This window comes from Rhipicephalus microplus, chromosome 3 (genome assembly GCF_043290135.1).
Source record: "Rhipicephalus microplus isolate Deutch F79 chromosome 3, USDA_Rmic, whole genome shotgun sequence".
NCBI lineage: Eukaryota > Metazoa > Arthropoda > Arachnida > Ixodida > Ixodidae > Rhipicephalus > Rhipicephalus microplus.
Genome location: NC_134702.1, coordinates 103,328,647 through 103,349,566, shown reverse-complemented (window position 1 = coordinate 103,349,566; position 20,920 = coordinate 103,328,647). Strand labels below are relative to the sequence as shown.

Genomic DNA, 20,920 nt, shown 5'->3' with positions numbered 1-20,920 from the left:
TTCAGCCAATGCCAAAAAATACGAAATTGAAAATACGAAATATGAAATTTTACGACGTCACGCATGAAACTTAAAAGTAAAACTTTAACCTTAATTTTCTTCGCTGATAACGAACTTATGATAGTGAAACATATGGTATGAAACTTATAATAGTGAAACATATGATAGAGTGCAGTGTGTAATTCTAAACTCATGTCTTTTTAGTGCCTCTTCAAGCTCTGACTTTTGAAGTCTCTCAGTTGTGAGAAGGAGAAAAATCATGAAAAATATGAAATAACATCTCGTTTATAGTTTCAAAAGTCACATCAAAAAATTTTAGGTTGATGGTAATATTGTGCAATTCTTGTTCATCATATCACTTATTCAACAATGCTAAGGTGAGCAATATTGCTTCCTCTTTACGTGGTGTGTGTGCTTGTTGAACCGTTTTCTTCTTTTCCAAGTTTAAGGCAAGTTCTTTGCACTAAACCGCACAATATGGACAGAAAGCTTCCTTTCCAAGAGCCCCTTCCATGCTGTTGAAAGGCAGGCTGAGCCAGTGGTTTCAGAAGGAGGACTCAAGGCTCCCCGGCACATCCCTTATCTTGGCCCTTGCAAGCTGGTGACGACGAGCCTCGGCCAACTTCGAGAGAAACTTTGACTGGAAAGGAAAAACCATAGTACTGTAATATTATCTTTAAAAGTTTGATTAAAAAGTATTACTGGAAACAACAATATGATATCATTACAAGACACAGAGTAGTAGGAGATTACACGCCAACATTAATGACCTAGGTTGGCCACATTTGTGACCCCACCTATCCCCATCGATAGTATGTTTTTCGATGTTGACAACTTGATATTTGCCCTGTTTGGAACACTTTTGGACCACTTGCCCTATCTAACACGTAAAAGAAAAAGTATTTTATCACTATCGCTTTTGTGTTTCACTTTTTTTAGCGTGTGGTGATTTTGAAGCGCCTTTTCATGTGCGCGAGTGAGCATGCACAGTTTCAATCATGGCGTCGATGTCGCGTGTGACTGCTTCAAGAAAACGTCGAATTTCGGTTTATTCTCGTGCATCTGGGCTAGAATATTCAAATGACGAGAACAGCACAGGCTTGGAAGACGACATTGATACCTTTAATTTTAGCGCAGATGACGAGAGTTTGTGAAATCACCCCAGAACATCAGCGGTCGTCCGCTGGTGAGTTTAGCTTTGCGCTTGGGCCGCGTTATTGCCAGCGCCCGTCGATATAAGTTGAGCCAATGTGTCCCGAAGGTTAGAGCTCTTATCTGCAGGGCGTCCACTTCCTTCGGGCGGGACTACTCGTTGGCGGCAGCGCAAGAAGTGCAGTTTCGTGTGCGGAGGCAACCGGGAGTGAACCTTAGAGCCACGTTACGTAGTCCCAAGCCGCGTTTCGTAAGCGCTGTCGACTTTTGGTTTTTACTGTTCAAGTCATTGGAGAGCTATACAAAAGCACAAATAAATATGCTTGGATGCATATTTTTGAGAAGCCCACGTGCAACGAGAGAGACAGTTCTTAGAGGTCCCAAAGTCCACCTTGATGCTCCTACGCAAACCTGTGTTTTGCCTAGGCTTGTGCGAATATTCGAACGAATAGCTGAGTATTGAAATTCGCTTCGATTCAAATCGTAATTATCAAATATTTTCGAAGTATTCGCAATGAACGAATAAGTGGATATTAGTCCGCACGTCACCACCTGTAAATATGGTTTCATTGCAATGTAGAAATGCTAAACAGTAAAAGCACCTACCCCCCAAAAATTTGCTTTGCCGTGAAGCGCCCCCTTCAAATTTAAAGGGGTCCTGCAACATTTACTGAACATGGTCGAAAAACGCTGCCGATCGGTAGTCGAGGCTACCAAAAACACGCGAGGCAAATATTGTAGCGCAGCAACATGGAGGCAAATATTGTAGGCCTGTAATTCACAATCAATTTTCAAAACTAAAAATTGCTTTCTTCCCTCGGCAAATGACACTACAAGCTCAAAAATTACCTGTCACAGCCAAGAATAAATATATGACTCTGGTCACAGGTATCAGCTGATTTGAGCATAATGCGCTCGTCGTTACCTGGGCTGCTACTTGTCCACGATTATGTGCACGATCGCACTGAGAGCCGCGTATTCGAAGAAAAAAAAAAAGGGTGCTCAAGGTCACGAGGTGCACGAGCAGTATTTTCTTTCACCATGCCATTCCTCCCTGCTTAGCTTCCAGCTATTTCGTCAAGACGAGAAGAGAGAATCCAATTGCAGCAAAGACAAATTTTTGGAACTCCGCTCGCACTGGACTGATTCTAGAAACATTACAGCAGTGAATTTGTGAGGCTACAAGCATGTTTACTGGCTCTATGGCTACTTGAAAAAGTGTTGCAGCACCCCTTCAAAGGAACATGTTACCCTCAATTCAAGTCTTCATTTTATTAAGCTTGTTATAACGACTTATGTTATCCAAGTACAGTAAAATCTTGGTAAAACGAACTTCAGGGGACCGTGAAAATTTGTTCGTTATTTTGAAAGGCAGTTGTAATGAAAGCTCGAAACTTAACCCTAAATACTTATTTTTCACTGACAAAAATGACTTACCTTTACTACGTGGATCTTTGAACAGATTTTTTCACGAAAAAAAAAAAAAAATGCACAAGTAAAGACCAAAAAATACACGTTTACCTTAAAGAAGTCTCATTCTTTTTTTTTTTTTTTTTTTTTTTTGTCGCGAGCAGCACAAACTTTGCAGCACGAAGGCCTCCAGCTCATCAACATTCCTGGGGTGCAATTCGGTTCTTTGGTCACAACAGCCTGCTTTCTGCCTTCCAGTTGCCGAAGAATATCCATTGTTTCACTTAGCGAAAACTGCTTCCGCTTCTTCGTCGCAAGCAGAAATGAGCTCATTTGTAGTGTCATCGCAGCGCAAACGCCAACTTGTTCTGCAAACCCAATAAGTAATCACCGAAAAGAGATGAACACAACTGAAAAAACAAGGCCTCTAAAGAAAAACCCGAAGCGTCACGGCTGTCGTTGCCTTTTTCGAAGAAAAAAATAAAAGTGCTCAAAAAGAAGATTCCTGGCATTTCGTTTTCTGCTCTCTCGCTGTCTCAGGTTTTCCTCGCCCGTGCTTCCTGCTCTGCAACTCCCACTCTGCCTCGCTGACCTTGCCTCTCGTGTTGCCCTCACCTCTGCGCTCGCTTGTAAACCTGTAGCGTCCGCGTTTCAACCAAAAAAAAAAAAAAAGAAAGGAAGTCGCCCTTTCGGTTTTTTTTCTTCCTCCACATCGTCGCACGTCTTCCCAGAAAGCAAGGCGTCTGTTCGCTTTGTCGTCTCCTTGCGTACCACTCCGGTGGTCGCAACGGATTTCAGAAGATAAGTTCGTAGCACTGAGGCGTTGTTAATATAACGTGGAACTAAATTAACGCTTGTTATTCTGAAAGGTTTGATATTCTAAAGTATATAATAGTGAAATAATTTTACATTAAAACTTATTAGCAGTCAGTGCAGAATTTTTTGAAAGTTCGTTAATCTGAAAAGTTTGTTATTGTGGGGTTCGTTCTACCGAGATTTCACTGTATAATGAATTTTAAAACATTAGGTATTTTACAGGTTATCTGTTGCATCCTACCGAAGCTACTACTCAAGGTTGATTCGATTTCCTTTGAAGGAAAAAATAAATGGCATTTGCAAATAGCCCCTATTTCAATTCAAAAGAAATATAGTGCACGTTAGTTGGGTCATGATAAATATTTCCTTTTTTTATAAGTCATACATACCATTCAATTCACTTAGATATGATTAGATCAAAATCGCTATTTGCTTCGAACGAAAAATTCACTATTTGCACAAGCCTAGTTTTAAAGCATCGCGAAACTGCTTCGCACGGTGGCATGAATCACACTACGTGTAATGTTATTTTATGTACAAAAAACTTTCGTATTTACAGGGCTTATACTTACAGGACAATTGTGTGTGTTCTTTGTGATTAAAATATATATTTTCATTTCTTTTTATGCTTAGCCTGTTCAGAGCAGTGTTGATTGTTCTATGAAATTTCTTTGTTCATGTTTACAAAGTTTTTCGTTTGATGATTTTTTTCCTACTATTGTTAACAAATTTGTTGTTTCAAACTGACCGTGTTTGAAAGATAACTCCTAGCTGTATAATTTGACACCATAAACATTAACATCACACTTTTGGGTGCCATGAAAAAGTAAGGTTTTCTGGACTACCTAAAAATGGCCAAATTTCTCATGGTCACGAAAGTGTTAATGTGCACAAAACTAAAGATACATCCTTGCAATTTTTAAACAGTATCACACGAGTGCCGAGCACGGGATATGGTAGCATCTAATCGTCACGAAAGATAAAGATCTGCCAACCATGCATAAGCACACAAAGCACGCTGCACTGCTAGCACTATCCGCTATGCTGTAAACCTCTACATATCTACAGAGCTTAGTTCAACATATCTTTATGTAATCTTTACATGAATAACCAGCGCGATATAACAGACTGAACCAAAGAAATGCTGAAGAGTATGCACATGCGCTCTATGTGCAGCCAAGTGTGAGTGTGCTGTTCTGCTAAGCACATTCGATACTAGTGCTTTCTTCTGCGTTATCATCGTTGTTTCCCTAATTTTTTTTTAGAAAGGTGACAGACATTCATCTGGAAAGTATGAGGGCCGAAGGCACCAAGACACACCTAATGACGTTGCTCGCTTAGAGCATACTATCGCATTTGTTCTCGCATAATTTGCGCAATTTCTTTCACAATTCTGGGGCTCCGAGAAAGGGGGTGCGCAAACTATGGAAGGATTTCGCAAATGCATAAGAAATAATGTACAATAGTCCTAATGCGCAGAATATATACATTAAATGAAATAAATTAAGTTTGATCACGAATGAAGTGTACTTGTTTATTCATAGCACGTAGTTTTATCAGTCAGACCCGGTCACGCAATGTCTAGTTGGAATCGCTGATCGAGAGGTCTGATTGAGAATCATCGTCGCGGCCGCTGCCACCGTCCTCCCAAAGTGCATCGCCCTCGTTTCTGTCCAGTGCGTTTGAACACTGCTTCGATCGCGCGTTCGAACTTTTCGAACACCGCTAGTCAACGGGACATGCCTTCGACTTCAGCAATGCGATGACGCTGGCTCGGAAACAAAAGTTGGGTAAGAGAAAGCGTCTCAAGTTGTGGTTCATCTGCCGCAACAAGTTGGTGTCCAACAACAACTGACTGATTGATATGTGGGGTTTAACGTCCCAAAACCACCATTTGATTATGAGAGACGCCATAGTGGAGGGCTCCGGAAATTTTGACCACCTGGGGTTCTTTAACGTGCACTCAAATCTGAGTACACGGGCCTATAACATTTCCGCCTCCATCGGAAATGCCCAACAACAACTGTGGCCCCCTACCAGATGTGTACGGACGTATGAGACTAGACGTAGACTGGGTTTCCTTCTCTCTTTAGGTGCCAGTGCGTACTAACGATGCCACCCGCATACCGTATAAACTCGATTTTACCACGCCCTCGATCGTAATGCGCCCCATTTTCCACGACGAGAAAAAAAAAAAGGACTTCGATTGTAACACGCACCCATTTTTCTCGTTGGTCAGCACGATCACACCACTTGTGGAAACGACTCCTATCAGGAGCGTCTTCCATTTAAATATCAGGTACGGGGGAAGCTAGTGCCTATCTGACGTGCAACAGAACATTGCCGTCACTCTAGCTTTTTCGCAGCCCGATGTCAGCATGCGAACTTGCTTCGCCCCCTTCTTCTCGACGGTTGTGGTGCCAGGCATGTCGAAGTAAAGAGGCGCCGGATCGGCATTCCCGATTTGCCCAAGCGGGTATCCGTTGTTGTGCCACAAGTTTAGAATGAAATGAACCCCTGAAAACTGTGAAGCTTTCCTGCGTACTCCTCCGGCAACTTTTGGCTTATGCCCATTCACCTTCGGAAGGAAAAGCCTTTCCTCTTCATAAAGTTAGTTAGCCAGCACCTGCTCTCTTTGAACTGGCTCCGCGTTAGTCCTTTTTCTAAGGCTAACTGCATAGCCCACACTTAGAGCAGTTGTGTCGTCACGGGCCGCTGTGCGGCTTGCTGCTCAAGCACATACTCGGCGAGCAGCTCTTCAATTTGTGGAAACCGACCCTGCTGTGGTCCACTGAAGGCTTTACATGAAGCTTTGATGTCGACAATCTTCTGCTTTTGTTTCCGACAGTCCTGCACGCACGTTTCATGAACTCCCAGCGACCGCGATGCGGCCCAATTTCCGTCTGTTTCTACACACACAATGACTTTTATTTTAAAAGCGGCATTGTGGTGCACTCGTCGAGTCTTTAGAGTCGGCCCTTTCATGCCATCGATGTTAATGCACTACAAGATGACGAACTCCTCAGCACACGTACGAAGTGCCGCACATGGGAAACACATTGGCAGAAATGGTCGACGCGCCATGCCGACGAACGTAGGAGGTGGCCATTTTTGAGATAGAAAGCCTGTATTCATTTTTTTTTTCGTTCTTGATTCTAACAAGCATGCGATTTATGAACTCGCTTAAGTGGAAAAAAGGTGCTTGTTAGATTCGAGTAATTACGGGAGGTGGCAAAACGTCTGTGTAGTCTTTGGTTATATTTTGTCGTTTTAAGTCAGAGTATATATTTAATCAGAGATGGAGAAATAAGGGAGGACAAACGCTCGAGCAGTTCCGGTGACCTATCAATAAGTTTGTGTTCGTGCACAGTCTTCTAGGAACCATGGTCCAGGAGATGTCTCTGATTGATTGATATGTGGGGTTTAGTGTCCCAAAACCACCATATGATTATGAGAGACGCAGGAGATGTCTCTGGAAGAAGTGACTTCGCATTCGCAGCCCGCTTGACTATGCTCGCTCGATCGCCGAGGCACGCATGTTCAATGTATTTATAGGTCAGAGTCTCTCCGTGGCACGCCGGTGAGCTAGCTCGCAAGGGTTGAGGAGGGCAAAATATGCGAGTGAACATTTTTTTCGTAAAACTGACAAAATAGTGTCACGTCCCTTTTGAGATGCAGGTGAGATTTGTTAGATGTAGATTAAAATCACACCAGGAGTGCGCAAATTATGCGAGTAAATGAACTGCAGCTAAAATTCCAAGGAAGCGTTGTGATCACAGCATCAGGTTCTAAATTCTGCCTCTATTGCATGAACCAGAGGTTAAATTTGTGCTGGATGTTAAATATGCCACGTCGAGTGCCAAAGATAATTAATTGCCTCCCATGTCACTGTTTGAGATGAGCAGGCGGCAAGTTGCAGAGACGTTACATTTACGACAAGCCACTCTCATCAAGATCTTGCAAGCATTCAGAAAAGAGGGGCAAATTGGTGACAAAGCAATAAATTTGTCCATAAGAGAACTGCAGAATAAGACGCTGACTTGGTTGCTATTGCAGGTGCGAATCCCTTCATGACAGCAGGTCAGGTAACAGATGCAGCGAACCTTAACGTCAGCACAGAACTGGCCCAACAATAGCTCGTTAAAGTAAGTTTGATGAACCTAAATGCTCCCAAGAAGTCACTCCATGCCAATGAGATGATGAGGAAAAAAACTCACGTTTGCTCAAGCACATCTGTGGGCTGCAAATGACTGTCAAAGTTATGCGTTCCCAGACAAGCTCATGTTTAACGACTAGCAACTACAATGAAGTAGTGGAGACACCAAAGAGGTGAATACCTTTAAAAGTGAGAGTTCAGAACTTATTTGTTAGGTAAAATATAAGCAAACGAGGTGTTGAGACCAAAAATCAAGAAATTTTTTTCTAGTTTAAGAGTTATGCCTGCACTTTTAGGATTTGGCATGCGAGGAGTGCTAACATGCAAATAAATATAGTGCCCATATGAGAACCTCTCTGCATTCTCATACCTTGGCTTTTGTGTGGTCACCGTAAGATGCTTTGTGTCCTCTGAAGTCCCACTGGAGCTTTGGGAATTCAGATGCGAGTGTTAGTCCCAGGTAGTGGTACTTCCAGCGGCGGCCGCCACTGCTCGGGTCCGATATCAAGTTGCATCTACTGCAGAAAAGGTGGGAAAACGATTAATATATTTTAAAGAAAAAGCACTGTCAAGTTTAAGAAACTGATAATATTATCCGAGGTTTTACGCTCAACACCCAAGATGTAATTATAAGAGATGCTGTGGTAAAAAGCTCCGAAAATTTCGACCACCAGGTGTTTTTCAATGTGCACCTAAATTTAAGCACACAGGCCTCGATCACTTTCGCGTCTACCGAAAACCCACCAATCACGGCCAAGATTCGATTAAAGTACCAGCATGTCGTAATGAGCGAGAGAACTTCTTTTTGAGAAGCTCGTTTCTCTGTTAAGCACAACCAAATGTGCCCATGAGTAAATTAGGCCAGGAAAGGCATAGTGGACAAATAGCTGTCTTTAACTGTAGTATAGCAGTTGTGACGTAAATTGAAGCGAACGAAAACTCTCCTTTCTGACAGTGAGACCCAAACCCATAGCCATCGAATCAGTCTTTTTTATGCTTTCTTTGGCCTAATTGTCTGTTGGATTCATTCAGTGATGTCATAACAAAGACTCGCTTGATACTGCACATAACAGGGACCATGCTACCATCTTCATTTTATTCAGTGCAACTTGCAACACATTGGAGCAATACACTTGATGTTTTCTACAAGAATTAGCGGTTAAAACATAACCCCAGACTGAGAAGATGGCCACAGCAACAATCGTTTAAAACATCTACACTCCAGTGTTTAAGTGAACATACAGTAGACTCGTTATAGAGAATGTGAGTGTTCCGGGAAAATAGGTTCCATTTAACAAAAGTTCCACTTACTGAGAGATGAACAGGAATGCAGTATTTAATCATATGAAAGGCAGTCGTTCCACTTAAGAGCGCCTTGAAACATTTTTTCAAGTAACCACAGAATGGATTCACTGGAAAAGCTTATTGCCTAATGAATTCAACGCCGAAAAAATTTTCAGAATCCGTCCTTTGCGAGTGGAGTTACAAAGGTTCATCGCATGCTGCGATTGCATTCTCCCTTCTCTTGTCCCTACGAAAGCGCTGGAAGCTAAGCAGGGAGGAATGGCAGGGCCACAGAAAAACGTCACATGCACCTCATGGTTTTGAGCATTTTTTCTTCTTTTTTTTTTCTTCTTCGAATGCGCCGCTTTTTTGGTGTGATCGCGCGTGCACGCGCGGACAAGTTGCGGCTTTTTGTGGCCATCTCTGTAACAAGTGAGCGCGCCATGTTCAAATCAGCCAATGGCCGATAGATGGGTAATTCACGTGTGACTTTTGGGCATATTCCGCCATTTGTCGAGAGTGTGAAGAAGAAAACGCATCGTTGGCAAGCAACATCACCACAGGTTGGGTACTGGGTCCTGGGCTTTTCTTGCTCGCCTCGTGCTGATCGTCGCCGGCATCTGCTTGACCGATGCTCTGTTCTGATCGTGTTTTCATCGTAGGGCCACCATCGCAACCCACGCCAATAAACCCCTTTGCAATTGGTGGAGGGTGCTGACATTCCCCATCGCTTGAACCTGGGTGCTGCCGTTCGCCGTCGCCTAAACCTGGAGCTGCACAACCGAACTCTATCTCCCATCATGGCCAACAACAATGTGCAACCTGGCTCTTCCACTCCATCCTCCAGCAACCCCGGTGTTCTTCGCTTGCGAGAGTCGATGGTCTTTAGCAGAGCTGATGAGACCGACGTGGAAGACTGGTTCACTAACTATGAACTGGTGAGCGCAAACAACAAGTGGGATGACGCGGACAAGTTGACTAACGTAATCTTTTATCTCGCTGACGTGGCCGAAATGTGGTATAACAACCACAAAAACGACATTACGACATGGTCCATCTTCAAAACGTCGTTTGCTGACGTTTTTGGCCAACCCGCGGTCCGCAAGTCCAGAGCCGAACAACGCTTGCGGACTCGCGCACAGAAGCCAACGGAATTGTTCCCCAGCTACATCGAAGACATTATTGGTCTTTGCAACCGTGTGAACACCATCATGCCCGAGTCGAAGAAGAATCAGCACATCCTCAAAGAGATAAAAGACAGTGCGTTTCCGATGCTCCTGGCCCGTAATCCTGCCACCATTGCGGAACTTGTCACTTTGTGTCAAAGTTTCGACGAGTTAAGGAAGCAGCGCACCCTGACTCGGCCATTTTCCTCACAAGCCGACTCGCTCGCCAGTCTCCCTTCCGTTTCCGATCACTCACCAACCCTGCAAGAGATTAAAAACTTTGAGCGTGAAGAAGTAGCTCGCCAACTGTCGTTGATTCCCTTCACGCAGCAGCCCCCGTCCTCTCGTCTGGCCTCACCACTCCCCAACGTTATTGCCGAAGAGGTAACTCAGGCTGTTCCCGTCGCTGCCCACCAGCAGCCTGTGGCCATGCCTGTTGCCCATGCGCCGGTTATGCAGCCCGTGTCCGCGCCTCTTACATATGCCCAGGTGGTACGCAGCAGACCCCGCCAGCAGCATTTGCCACCCATGTCTGTCTTCAGTTGCTCCCCACTCCGCCCCTTTTTCGACACCTTGAGCCGCACCGCGAGTCAGCAATTCCTGGCGCACTCCTGACAATCGACCAATCTGCTACGCCTGCGGTACTCCAGGACATTTGGCGCGATATTGTCGCTGTCGCTTCCAACCACTCCACGACGCTACTCGGCCATTACCGTATGACTCACAGCCCATGCACCTACTTGCTCCCTATCCCTCACCGCAGGATGAATACAGTAACCTTCCCGAGTCTCGGTCATCCCAGCCCCCATCTCAGACTCACTCTCCCCGCTCCCCATCTCCTCGCAGGCGATCACTGTCCCCAATGCGTCCCCGACCTGCTTCCTCCAGCCGGAAAAACTGAACGCCACAGTTCCACAGGCAAGAACTGCGCCTACGTCGAAATGCTCAAGTCCTCGCAATTCACCTGCTAACGTCGTCGCCATATCTGTCGATGGTGTTTCTACCTTTGCCCTTGTCGACACAGGTGATGCCGTTTCTGTTATAGCCGCCCAGCTCTGACATTCCCTACGCAAAGTGACCATGCCGCTCTCTGGACTATCGCTTCGTACGGCTAGCGCACAACTAGTTCGACCTCTCGGCACCTGTACGGCCCGCATATTCATCCAAGGCTCTATGTACGTTGTCGAGTTCATCGTCCTTTCTGTGTGCTCGCATGACGTTATCCTCGGGTGGGACTTCCTGTCACATCATCATGCCGTCATCGACTGCGCACGCGCTGAAGCTCAATTTTCGCACCTGTCTGACGAACTTTTGCACGATACTCTTGAGCGGTCCCCAAAACTCGTCGTGCGTGAAGACACTGAAATTCCGCCAGCCTCTCTTACCATTGTTCCTGTTTGCTGCGATGACCTTACCGACGCTACAGTAATGTTTACACCTTCCGACATTTTCATGAGCCGCAGAGCCGTTTTCTTGCCTTTCGCTACACTTGACGTCACTGCTGGCCGAAGCAATATTTTCGTCCACAACCGCCTTTCTGCACCGCTTACGCTACTTGCCGGCGAATGTCTCGATCGAGTGGAGTACCTCAATTTCTCTTTATTCCTTAACATGCCAGACGAATCGTACAGTAGCGCCTCGACTGAACTTCATGCCCTTTCCCCACTGGAATGCTCGTCGAGTGACATCTCGAGTTCCACCGCCGACACCTTAAGTGCTCAAAAACGCGCCGAGCTTCTTAATCTCCTCCGGCACTTCGCGAATTCATTCAACGTTTCTCAGCCGCAATTGGGTCGTACTTCCATAGTGCACCACTACACCGACACCGGTTCGCATCAGCCATTGCGTCAAAGACCGTACCGTGTCTCTGCAGCAGAACGTCACGTCACCAATGACCAGGTCGAAGAGATGCTACGCCGTGGCGTTATTCAACCATTGCACAGTCCTTGGGCACCTCCTGTCGTTCTAATTCAAAAAAAGGATGGATCGTTTCGATTTTGCGTCAACTATAGGCGATTAAACATGGTGACCTATTACTGCGCATCGACGATGCCCTTGACAGCCTCCAAGGAGCCGAATTCTTCTCCTCCTTAGACTTACGATCTGGATACTGGCAGGTTCCTATGGGAGAAGCTGATCGCCAGAAAACTGCGTTCATTACACCAGATAGCCCGTATGAATTTAACATAATGCCATTTGGGCTTTGTAATGCTCCTGCCACGTTTGAACGACTCATGGACAACACGCTGCGTGGACTGAAGTGGTCTGTGTGTCTATGCTACCTCGACGACATTGTCGTTTTCTCTCCCAATTTTCTTACACATCTGCTTCAGCTCCAACTGGTTCTGACGCGTTTAACCAACGCTGGGCTCCAACTGAACCTTAAAAGTGCTGCTTCGCCGCGCGAGAGCTGTCCATCTTAGGGCACATCGTGTCCAAGCATGGTGTTCTAACCGACCCTGCAAAACTGGGAGCAGTCGCCGAGTTCCCGAAACCTACTACACTAAAACAATTACGCAGTTTCGTCGGACTATGCTCGTACTTCCAGCGCTTAGTTCGAAATTTTGCATCGATCATGTCACCACTGACCAACCTTTTACTTGGTGACGCAGACCTTTCATTTTGGTCTCCTGACTGCGACTTCACGTTTGCCACGCTCCGTAGTCTGCTAACATCTCCTCCCATTCTTCGGCACTTTGACCCAACAGCTGCAACAGAAGTTCCTACAGACGCTAGCGGGGTTGGCCTTGGCGCTGTCCTCGCCCAACGCAAGCCGGGCTACTCCGAATACGTCATCGCTTATGCGAGTCGAACACTCACTAAAGCTGAAGCCAATTACAGTGTCACTGAAAAGCAATGCTTAGCCCTAGTGTGGGCGCTTCGCAAGTTCCGCCCTTATTTGTACGGTCGCCCATTTGACCTGGTAACGGACCACCATGCACTTTGTTGGCTCGCCACATTGAAAGATCCTTCTGGCCGCCTAGCTCGGTGGGCCCTGCAAATCTAGGAGTACAACATTCGCGTCATCTATCGCAGCGGACGCAAGCATTCTGACGCCGACGCCCTGTCCCGTTCGCCTTTACCTCCCGACTCGGCCTGCGGAACCACTGGTATCAACTCCATCACATCTCTCGACCTCGACTCCTTTGCAAGTGAACAACACAAGGACCCGTGGATCGCTTCCTTTTTTGACTGTCTCTCTGGATTGTCAACCACTGCGGTATCACGATCTCTCCGACGTCAAGCTGCTCATTTCGCCATTTGTGGTCGGCTGCTACATCGACGTAACTACGCCCCTTAAGGTCTTAAGTGGCTCTTGGTTGTCCCCCGCAGCTTGCGATCACAAATATGCGCCTCCTTTCACGACGATCCCCAATGTGGCCACGCCGGAGTTTTCAAAACTGACGAACGCATTCGCCATCTCTTCTACTGGTGCAGAATGTATAATTTTGTTTGAAAATTCGTTGTGGGCTGCCCTGACTGTCAATGCCGCAAATCGCCGCCTTTCCACTCGTCCGGTGCGCTTCAACCGCTTCCGTGTCCTGCCAAACCTTTCGAGCGGATCGGAGTTGATCTCTATGGCCCTCTACCAACATCATCAGATGAAAATCGGTGGATCATAGTCGCTGTGGACCATTTAACACACTACGCTGAGACCGCCGCCCTTCCAAGTGCCACTGCGCGGTACGTAGCGTCCTTCGTCCTTCATCGATTCATACTACGACATGGTGCACCTCGAGAACTACTAAGTGACCGAGGCCGAGCCTTCCTATCAGAAGTCGTCACGGCTCTGCTTTCTGAATGCCATGTTGTTCATCGCAAGACCACGGCATACCATCCGCAGACTAACGGGCTCACGGAGAGATTTAACCGCACCCTCGGCGATATGCTCGCGATGTATGTGACATTTGATCATACTAAATGGGATCACATTCTTCCATTCATCACGTTCGCATTAACACCCCGGCTCAGTCTACCACTGTATTTTCGCCTTTCTTTCTTCTTTATGGACGGGAACCATCCCACACTATTGACACTCTCCTTACATATTGTCCTGACGCATCCGAATGCCCATCTGTGTCCGAAGCTGCCCGGAAAGTGGAGGAGTGCTGTGAACTCGCACGCACCTTTACGTCACAAGAACAGCAGCGCCAGAAAGAAAACAACGCCGACTCTTCAAGAAGCCACAGATATTCCCTGGGATCACATGTATGGCTGGCTGTTCCTTACCAAATCCCTGGCCTTTCCTCAAAACTCGTCCCGAAGTACGAGGGTCCTTACGGTGTTTTGGAGCAAACCTCGTCGGTGAATTTTCTCATTGAGCCACTTTCACCATCTGACATGTGCCGGCGTGGACGTGACATCGTCCATGTCGCCCGCCTTTAGCCATACCATAGCCCTCTGCCTCCACACTCTTAGGTCGCCAGGATGGCTCTTTTTCGGTGGGGGAAAATTGTGAAGAAGAAAACGCATCGTTGGCAAGCAACATCGCCACAGCTTGGGTACTGGGTCCTGGGCTTCTCTCGCTCGCCTCGTGCTGATCGTCGCTGGCATCTGCTTAACCGTTGCTCTGTCCCGATCGCGTTTTCATCGTAGGGCCACCGTCACGACCCATGCCAATAAACTTCTTTGCAAGAGAAGACAAATCAATTTTTAGCTGACTGATAATTTATTGCGAATTCCAGGCTGCGTGCTGTGCTATAATATTTGGCTCGTGTGTTGTCGGGAGCCTCTACTGCAGACCGGCAGCGTTATCTGACCATACTCAAAAAATGTTGCAGGGCCCCTTTAAGCTGCGGTTCTGTCTAACAGATTTTTATTTACTGAGAGTCTATTGTATACATATACCACATATACTGGATTGGGGGATGTCCACCATTGTAGCTAGATTAGTAGAGAATTGCGTGCATTATTAAAGAATCGAATCGAAGATTCACTCACTACTAGCGGTGAGTTATCTTTTGGTCCACTTTTCTTTCTTCACATTCATGCATAATTATGTTACAAATAACATTTTCTATACTTTTCTTGGCATCATTGTCTGTTAGCTCTCATTATATTGTCTAACAAAAAAAAAAAGAAACGAGCCCTTAAATTTCCTTTGCTTCCCAACAAGAAACAGTACAGCTTAGAACTATCGAAGAAAAATTAATTTAAAAATTAGGGGACCCTTAACATTCACCTCTAAGTGTTGATGTGATAGCAATACCTTTGTGCGCACACACACAACCCTATCACCTTGTCAATCACTAGCTTGCCTTCACTTCTTTGTGGAGACCTAAACTGCACCGCAAGGAAAACCAAAGTGCATAATGTCCTTTAGCTATTGTCTTGACTTGCATCTACCTCGAATTCTCACTCACGGCCAACGCTGTTTTCTCATTCACAACCAAATACGCCGAAACGCCAACACTGGAACTTCTAAAAAATAAGCTTTCTAATGCTACCGCACTCAAAGTAACATGACTATGGCAAGAGCACTTACTTCAGAAAGTCGATAATCTCGCGACGGAACTGCTTCGACAGCCTGTAGTGTTCCTCCCTGGTCATCTCAGCACCTTGTAGCAGAGGCTGTATATCATCAGAGAACTGCGGCAACTTGTGCCCCTCTAACCACTTGTCGTCCTGGCATGAGAATAGAAAAAACAAAAAAAGAAACCCGACGTCAACGTATGATAGCCCTGCAAGAGTCGCTGCACTTCAAAAAGTGAAAAGGGGGCCATTATTGCGAAATAGATAATGCGCCATCCAACAAGCTGTAACACACAACCACCGATAAAATTGATACATGTTTATGAGAAAGCCTTGTCCAAGGAAAATTACTGCCTCGGTTTTTAGATAAGCCCTTGAACATGTGCATTCAAACGTCAGAAGCTGTGCTCCTATCTGAAGAAATGAGGCAGTTAGCAGACTGCAAAAAATAAAAAACTTGCCCAACTCATCCACCGCAATGGTTCGATGAATACAAAAAATGTCTGCATGAAATCTGCTGCATACACATGAAAAAACAGGATGGCCAACATTATTCCTGTACCCTTGATAATAGCACCTCCTTATAAATGTTCTCGTTTTAGGAGATCAAGCTAAATAAATGAATCAATGAATAAATTTGGCTTTCAAGGAAAATTAGGTGCCTTGAGTAATATTTCATTCCTGGTCATCCGGAATGCAGGAGCTTGGGTAGCACTTAACAGAATTCTATGAAAGAACAGTAAACATGAGCACATAACCACTAGCCAGTAGTTGCTTCAACGTGCATTACATGCTGCATGCTTGCTATCGCCTCAAAAAGTGCCACCATTTTTAGTGGCACAATTTCAGTCTGAAGTCACATTCAAGAATGCTAAATGGCCAGTATTCATAGGGAGCCTGTGCAGATTTGTGGAACTGGTTGTAGTATATATAGTATAGTAATATAGTATTTTAACAGACTACAGAGTCTCGTCAGCAAGCAGTGAGTCTTGTGAACAGTATAGCCCCTATGTGTGCTCACAGGAAAAACAGCAGACATCCACAGCTGAAAACTGGGACCCGTAACCTAGAAGGCAGCGAGACACTTGGCGATTATGAGGAGTGTTTGGATTAATCATTAATGTAAATCCCACTAACAAACACACCATGAATGAAGGGCAGTAGTTCTGAGCACCCATGGACAATCGATGCGCTCACCGCTGCACAGGCCTTTGGCATGAGAGTGTTAAAGGTATCAGCAAGTGAAAGTTTCAAATAGCTCACAGTACACTACTGTGCACTTCAACAGAAGGTTCCACAAGAGCTGTAAGAACGAAAAAGTATTGCCATCCTTCCAATTGCCAACAAAGGCACCTACATAGTGAAGCTATATGACAACCAGCACAACTGCTTTGCTTTGTGCATGGAATCCATAATGTAACTTTGCGCTGAATGATGCCTGTTCGAGGAACCACTTTTAACAGTGAACAAAAAAGTGATGATTTTGTCAGTGATAAAAGCTGTTACACTTTGGGCCAATACCAGGTGACAATGCAGTTGGCGGAATGTTTCTGCTGCAGCGGACCACATCTAGAAGCTAGCGCCAAGTGTGCTGGGCAGAATATCTTCAAGTGCAGGCAACAAGGTCATCTGGTATGTGTATGTGCAGAAAAGGAGGCTACTAGGGCTATTGGCGGACGTTCACATTTAAAAATTACATTGAGGCATACTGAAAATGCAGACAAACGAAGTGTAAAAGACAGTGCTTAACAGCGGACGTAAGTTCTGGATTGTCCACTACCTTTGTCTGCGTATTTGGTGCACTGCATACAAGGGTTTGATGATTTTTAAAACATTGGTCCCATGACTGTGTGAGCGCCATTCAGCATGCATTGCGCCAGATTTCGGTGTTTCAAGGATTACAGTCTTGGCGCCAATGAACTAGGCCACATCACTTAACATGCCCTTGCGAAAGATACGCCACCAACCTTGGTGAAAATTAATGTACAATGGGTGCCGCTTATAATGAGATGTAGATACCAGGTTTTCAAAACAAATAGAACAAACTCCTGAAGCCATTTCTCCAACACAGCCAAACAGTTATAATTGCCAAGCTATGATGATGTGCATTATGTATAGTCTTAGTATTTTTCGCTCTCTTTTATTATAAGGCTTACAGTTTAAGTCTCGAAGCCACTACATGATTATGAAGGACACGAAAAGGAGTGCTCTAAAAATTTCATCCACCTAGGGTTACAGTACTCATAGATTCAAACACGACATCAAAATTGTTTAGTATAACCACTTGTATGTGCAATTGGTCGAGCTAACTACGCCATGTTACGAAGAATCCAGTCTTTAAGATAATGTGGCACTCATCTATGTGTTCGAGTAAAAATTACGCTGATATGACCCGAACTCAGGACTGCAGAAACAAAAATTCGCAGTTCCCACGTATCATGGGAATTGATAATAGGCGAAGCACAAATGAGGAAAGTTGATATGTCACTTTAAAATCGGCACAACGATACAAGGTGCACATAAATTGTGCCGTACATGACTTCCAAGTCATGATTATCATGTTTGCGCCTGGGATTTTTGTTCATCATCCCTTAATGTCAAGTAATACCAAATTTGGTATATGTGAAGGTAGCGAAACAGCCCCGAGCGCATCATGAGCATTGTATGTAGTCATGTTCTTTAATGACGCACATGCCATGATTATGATGTTGCACCAGTCTTATACCTTCGCCATTCATTCATGTCCCTTCATACCAATATTGGTGTATATGAAGCCGGCGAAATGAACGCGAGCACATCATCAGCGTGGCATGTAGTCATTTTCTTATATAACACACATGTCATGATTACCACATTTGCATTAGTCATATACCTTTATCAGCCATTTATGTCACGTAATACCGAATTTGGTGTATGTGAATATAGCAAAACGACCGCAAGTGCATCATGAGTGTGGCATGTAGTCATGTTTTTACATGACACGCGTGTCATAATTTCCACGTGAAGGCCTCTCATTTATGTTTGCCGTGTAGTCATGCTATATCATACCAGTTTTGCGATATGTCATGTGAACGAAGCCACTGCAAGAGCCGCAAGACCATGAGATGTAAATTACGACTTTCATGACATACATGTGATAATTTTCATGTTATGACTAGTCAGTTATACTTGTTATACAGTAATGTTATGCCATACTGAATTTGGTATAAATACCATTATCGAAACAGTTGGGAGAGCTAAAAGTAGTAGGCTGCTAGATAGATATATGGATAGGCAGGTACGATCAAACTCGCCGAAGTTCGCCAAGTAGTGCTTCGCAAGTGAAAACATGAATACTTAGCCCTAAACTGCCTTATGTAAATTTGTGAGTACTGTACATAGGCCTCTAGCACTTCCTCTCTAATGATTCAGCTGCCATGACTGGAATCTGTTCTCACAACCGTTGGGTCAGAAGTTAAGCGCAAGAACCACTACCACCGTGGCAGGTAGTCTCTTGGAAAGCAATCGTACTGTAAAATTAGGATGAAAAACAACCTCACTAGTATTCTTTGCAGTTGGAATCGTAAAAGTTCTACTGAGTGAAAGCTTTGCAAGATTGCTTAACATGGCATGGCGATTGCCAATTATGTAGGCCAGCACTGATTGGAAGTAATGTTAAAGGAGCACTGACACGAATTTTAAATATTTTGGGGTTTTTGCTCGAAGAACATAGGTTTGGAGAACCCTCAGAAGAGTACTGAGATGCCTAGGAATCCATCCCACACATATTTAACAACTTTAGAACGTTACTTTCAGTTTCGATATTGAGGGGTGGCTTTTCGGTGACGTGCCATGTCAGTGTGACGTCACGCGAAGACAGCGATTTCCGACGTATTAGCAGTAGATTGGCCATTCGCTCATTGTACACGAAAACAATAATAAGTGCACTGTCCCTCGGGACCACGGCTGTGATTTCTGTGATACAGGCTGCGTGCAGAAAACAGATCTCAAATTCAGTGAAACTGAGTTTACTTGTCGGAACGATGTCCACTGTGGTGTGGCTGGCTTCATGATGCTCAGTGACGAAAACTAAAATCAACGAAAATATTTCATTCGTGCTAGCAAACTCCGGTGTGTGGAGAGCGTCACCACTGCATACTAGGAAAAAGAAATATGTCCTTTTTTCCATATCTAAAAATCGTTTCAGTACTTTTTTCAGCCTGGCTGAATTGAAATGACAATCATGGAACATTGTGGGCCGACTACGGGCAAGCATCATACTATCGAAAAGTTCAGGGTCATCAAGTTGTCATCAACACACTATGCCTCTTGCACTTTAGCAAATGGCCTACACTCAAACCTCATTATAACAAAGTTGCATCTTACACCAGAAAAATTTCGTTATATTCAAAAACTTGTTATAAAGGTACATTCCTAACAATTGTTAAGACGTTTATTGGCAGACACTCGTCGATGATCCACGACAGCGACAGTCAATGCGGGGACCGACTCTCTGCACGAGCTGCTGTTCTTCTTACGAAAAGGACGACCCACTAGAAGGCCCTGGAGAGGACGACCCACTGTTCGAAGGCTTTGCCACAACTACCCCGGGTACGAAAAGCGAGCCGCCTGGCGACCTAACAGGTGGTTACAATGAGCGGGTCATGGTAGGCCTTCAGGCGCTCCACGCTAACAATGTCGCGTCCTCGACGGAGCATGTCCGAAGATGGTTCGATTGGTTCAATCAAGTAGTTGACAGGAGAAGTGCATTTGACGACACGGTAGGGGCCTTCGTATTTGGGCAATAGTTTTGAAGATAGGCCAGTTGCAGTGGTAGGGATCGAGAGCCAGACGAGCGCTCCAGGAAGGAACGTGGGCGCAGTAGTGCTGGCGTCAGTGCGAATGCTTTTTTGCCGCTTTCGATCGTGCGCAGTAAAGGTCTTTGCAAGCTCTCGACACTCTTCAGCAAGCTTGGCTGTAGCAGAAATAGGCGCCCACTCAGACGGATCTGGCTTGAACGGAAGTATCGTGTCGATGGTGTGCGACGGGTGCCTTCCGTATAATAAAAAGAAAGGTGAAAAGCCAGTGGTGCTCTGAGGGGCGGTATTACATGCGTAGGTGACGAATGGTAGAATGGAATCCCAATTTGTGTGATCGGCGGCGACGTACTTGGAGAGCATGTCGCCGAGCATACGGTTGAAGTGTTCGGTGAGGCCATTCGTCTGCGGGTGGTAAGCAGCAGTTTTGCGGTGAACAACGTTGCACACTTTAAGAATGGCTTCCACGACTTCAGACAGGAAGACGCGGCCTCGGTCACTGAGCAGTTCCTGGGGTGGACCGTGTCGCAGAATGAATCTCTGGAGCAGAAAGGAGGCCACATCGCTCGCTGTAGCCGCGGGGATAGCGGCCGTTTCGGCGTATCGCGTGAGGTGGTCCACAGCGACAATGGCCCAGCAGTTACCAGCCAAGGTCAATGGAAGTGGTC

The 20,920-nt window shown here is 45.4% G+C and overlaps 1 protein-coding gene across 1 annotated transcript in view; it reads right to left on the bottom strand.

Moving 5' to 3' along the window:
* Positions 1–313: 313 nt before the first annotated feature.
* LOC119172015 (uncharacterized) overlaps positions 314–20,920 on the bottom strand; it is a 43,309-nt gene continuing 22,702 nt past the window's right edge. The window contains exons 2-4 of the mRNA XM_037422980.2: positions 15,470–15,609; positions 7,905–8,052; positions 314–640 (exon numbers count right to left, since the gene is read on the bottom strand). Of these exons, the coding sequence (XP_037278877.2) occupies positions 545–640; positions 7,905–8,052; positions 15,470–15,609 (384 nt within the window). The 3' untranslated portion in view covers positions 314–544. The remainder of the gene's footprint in view (positions 641–7,904; positions 8,053–15,469; positions 15,610–20,920) is intronic.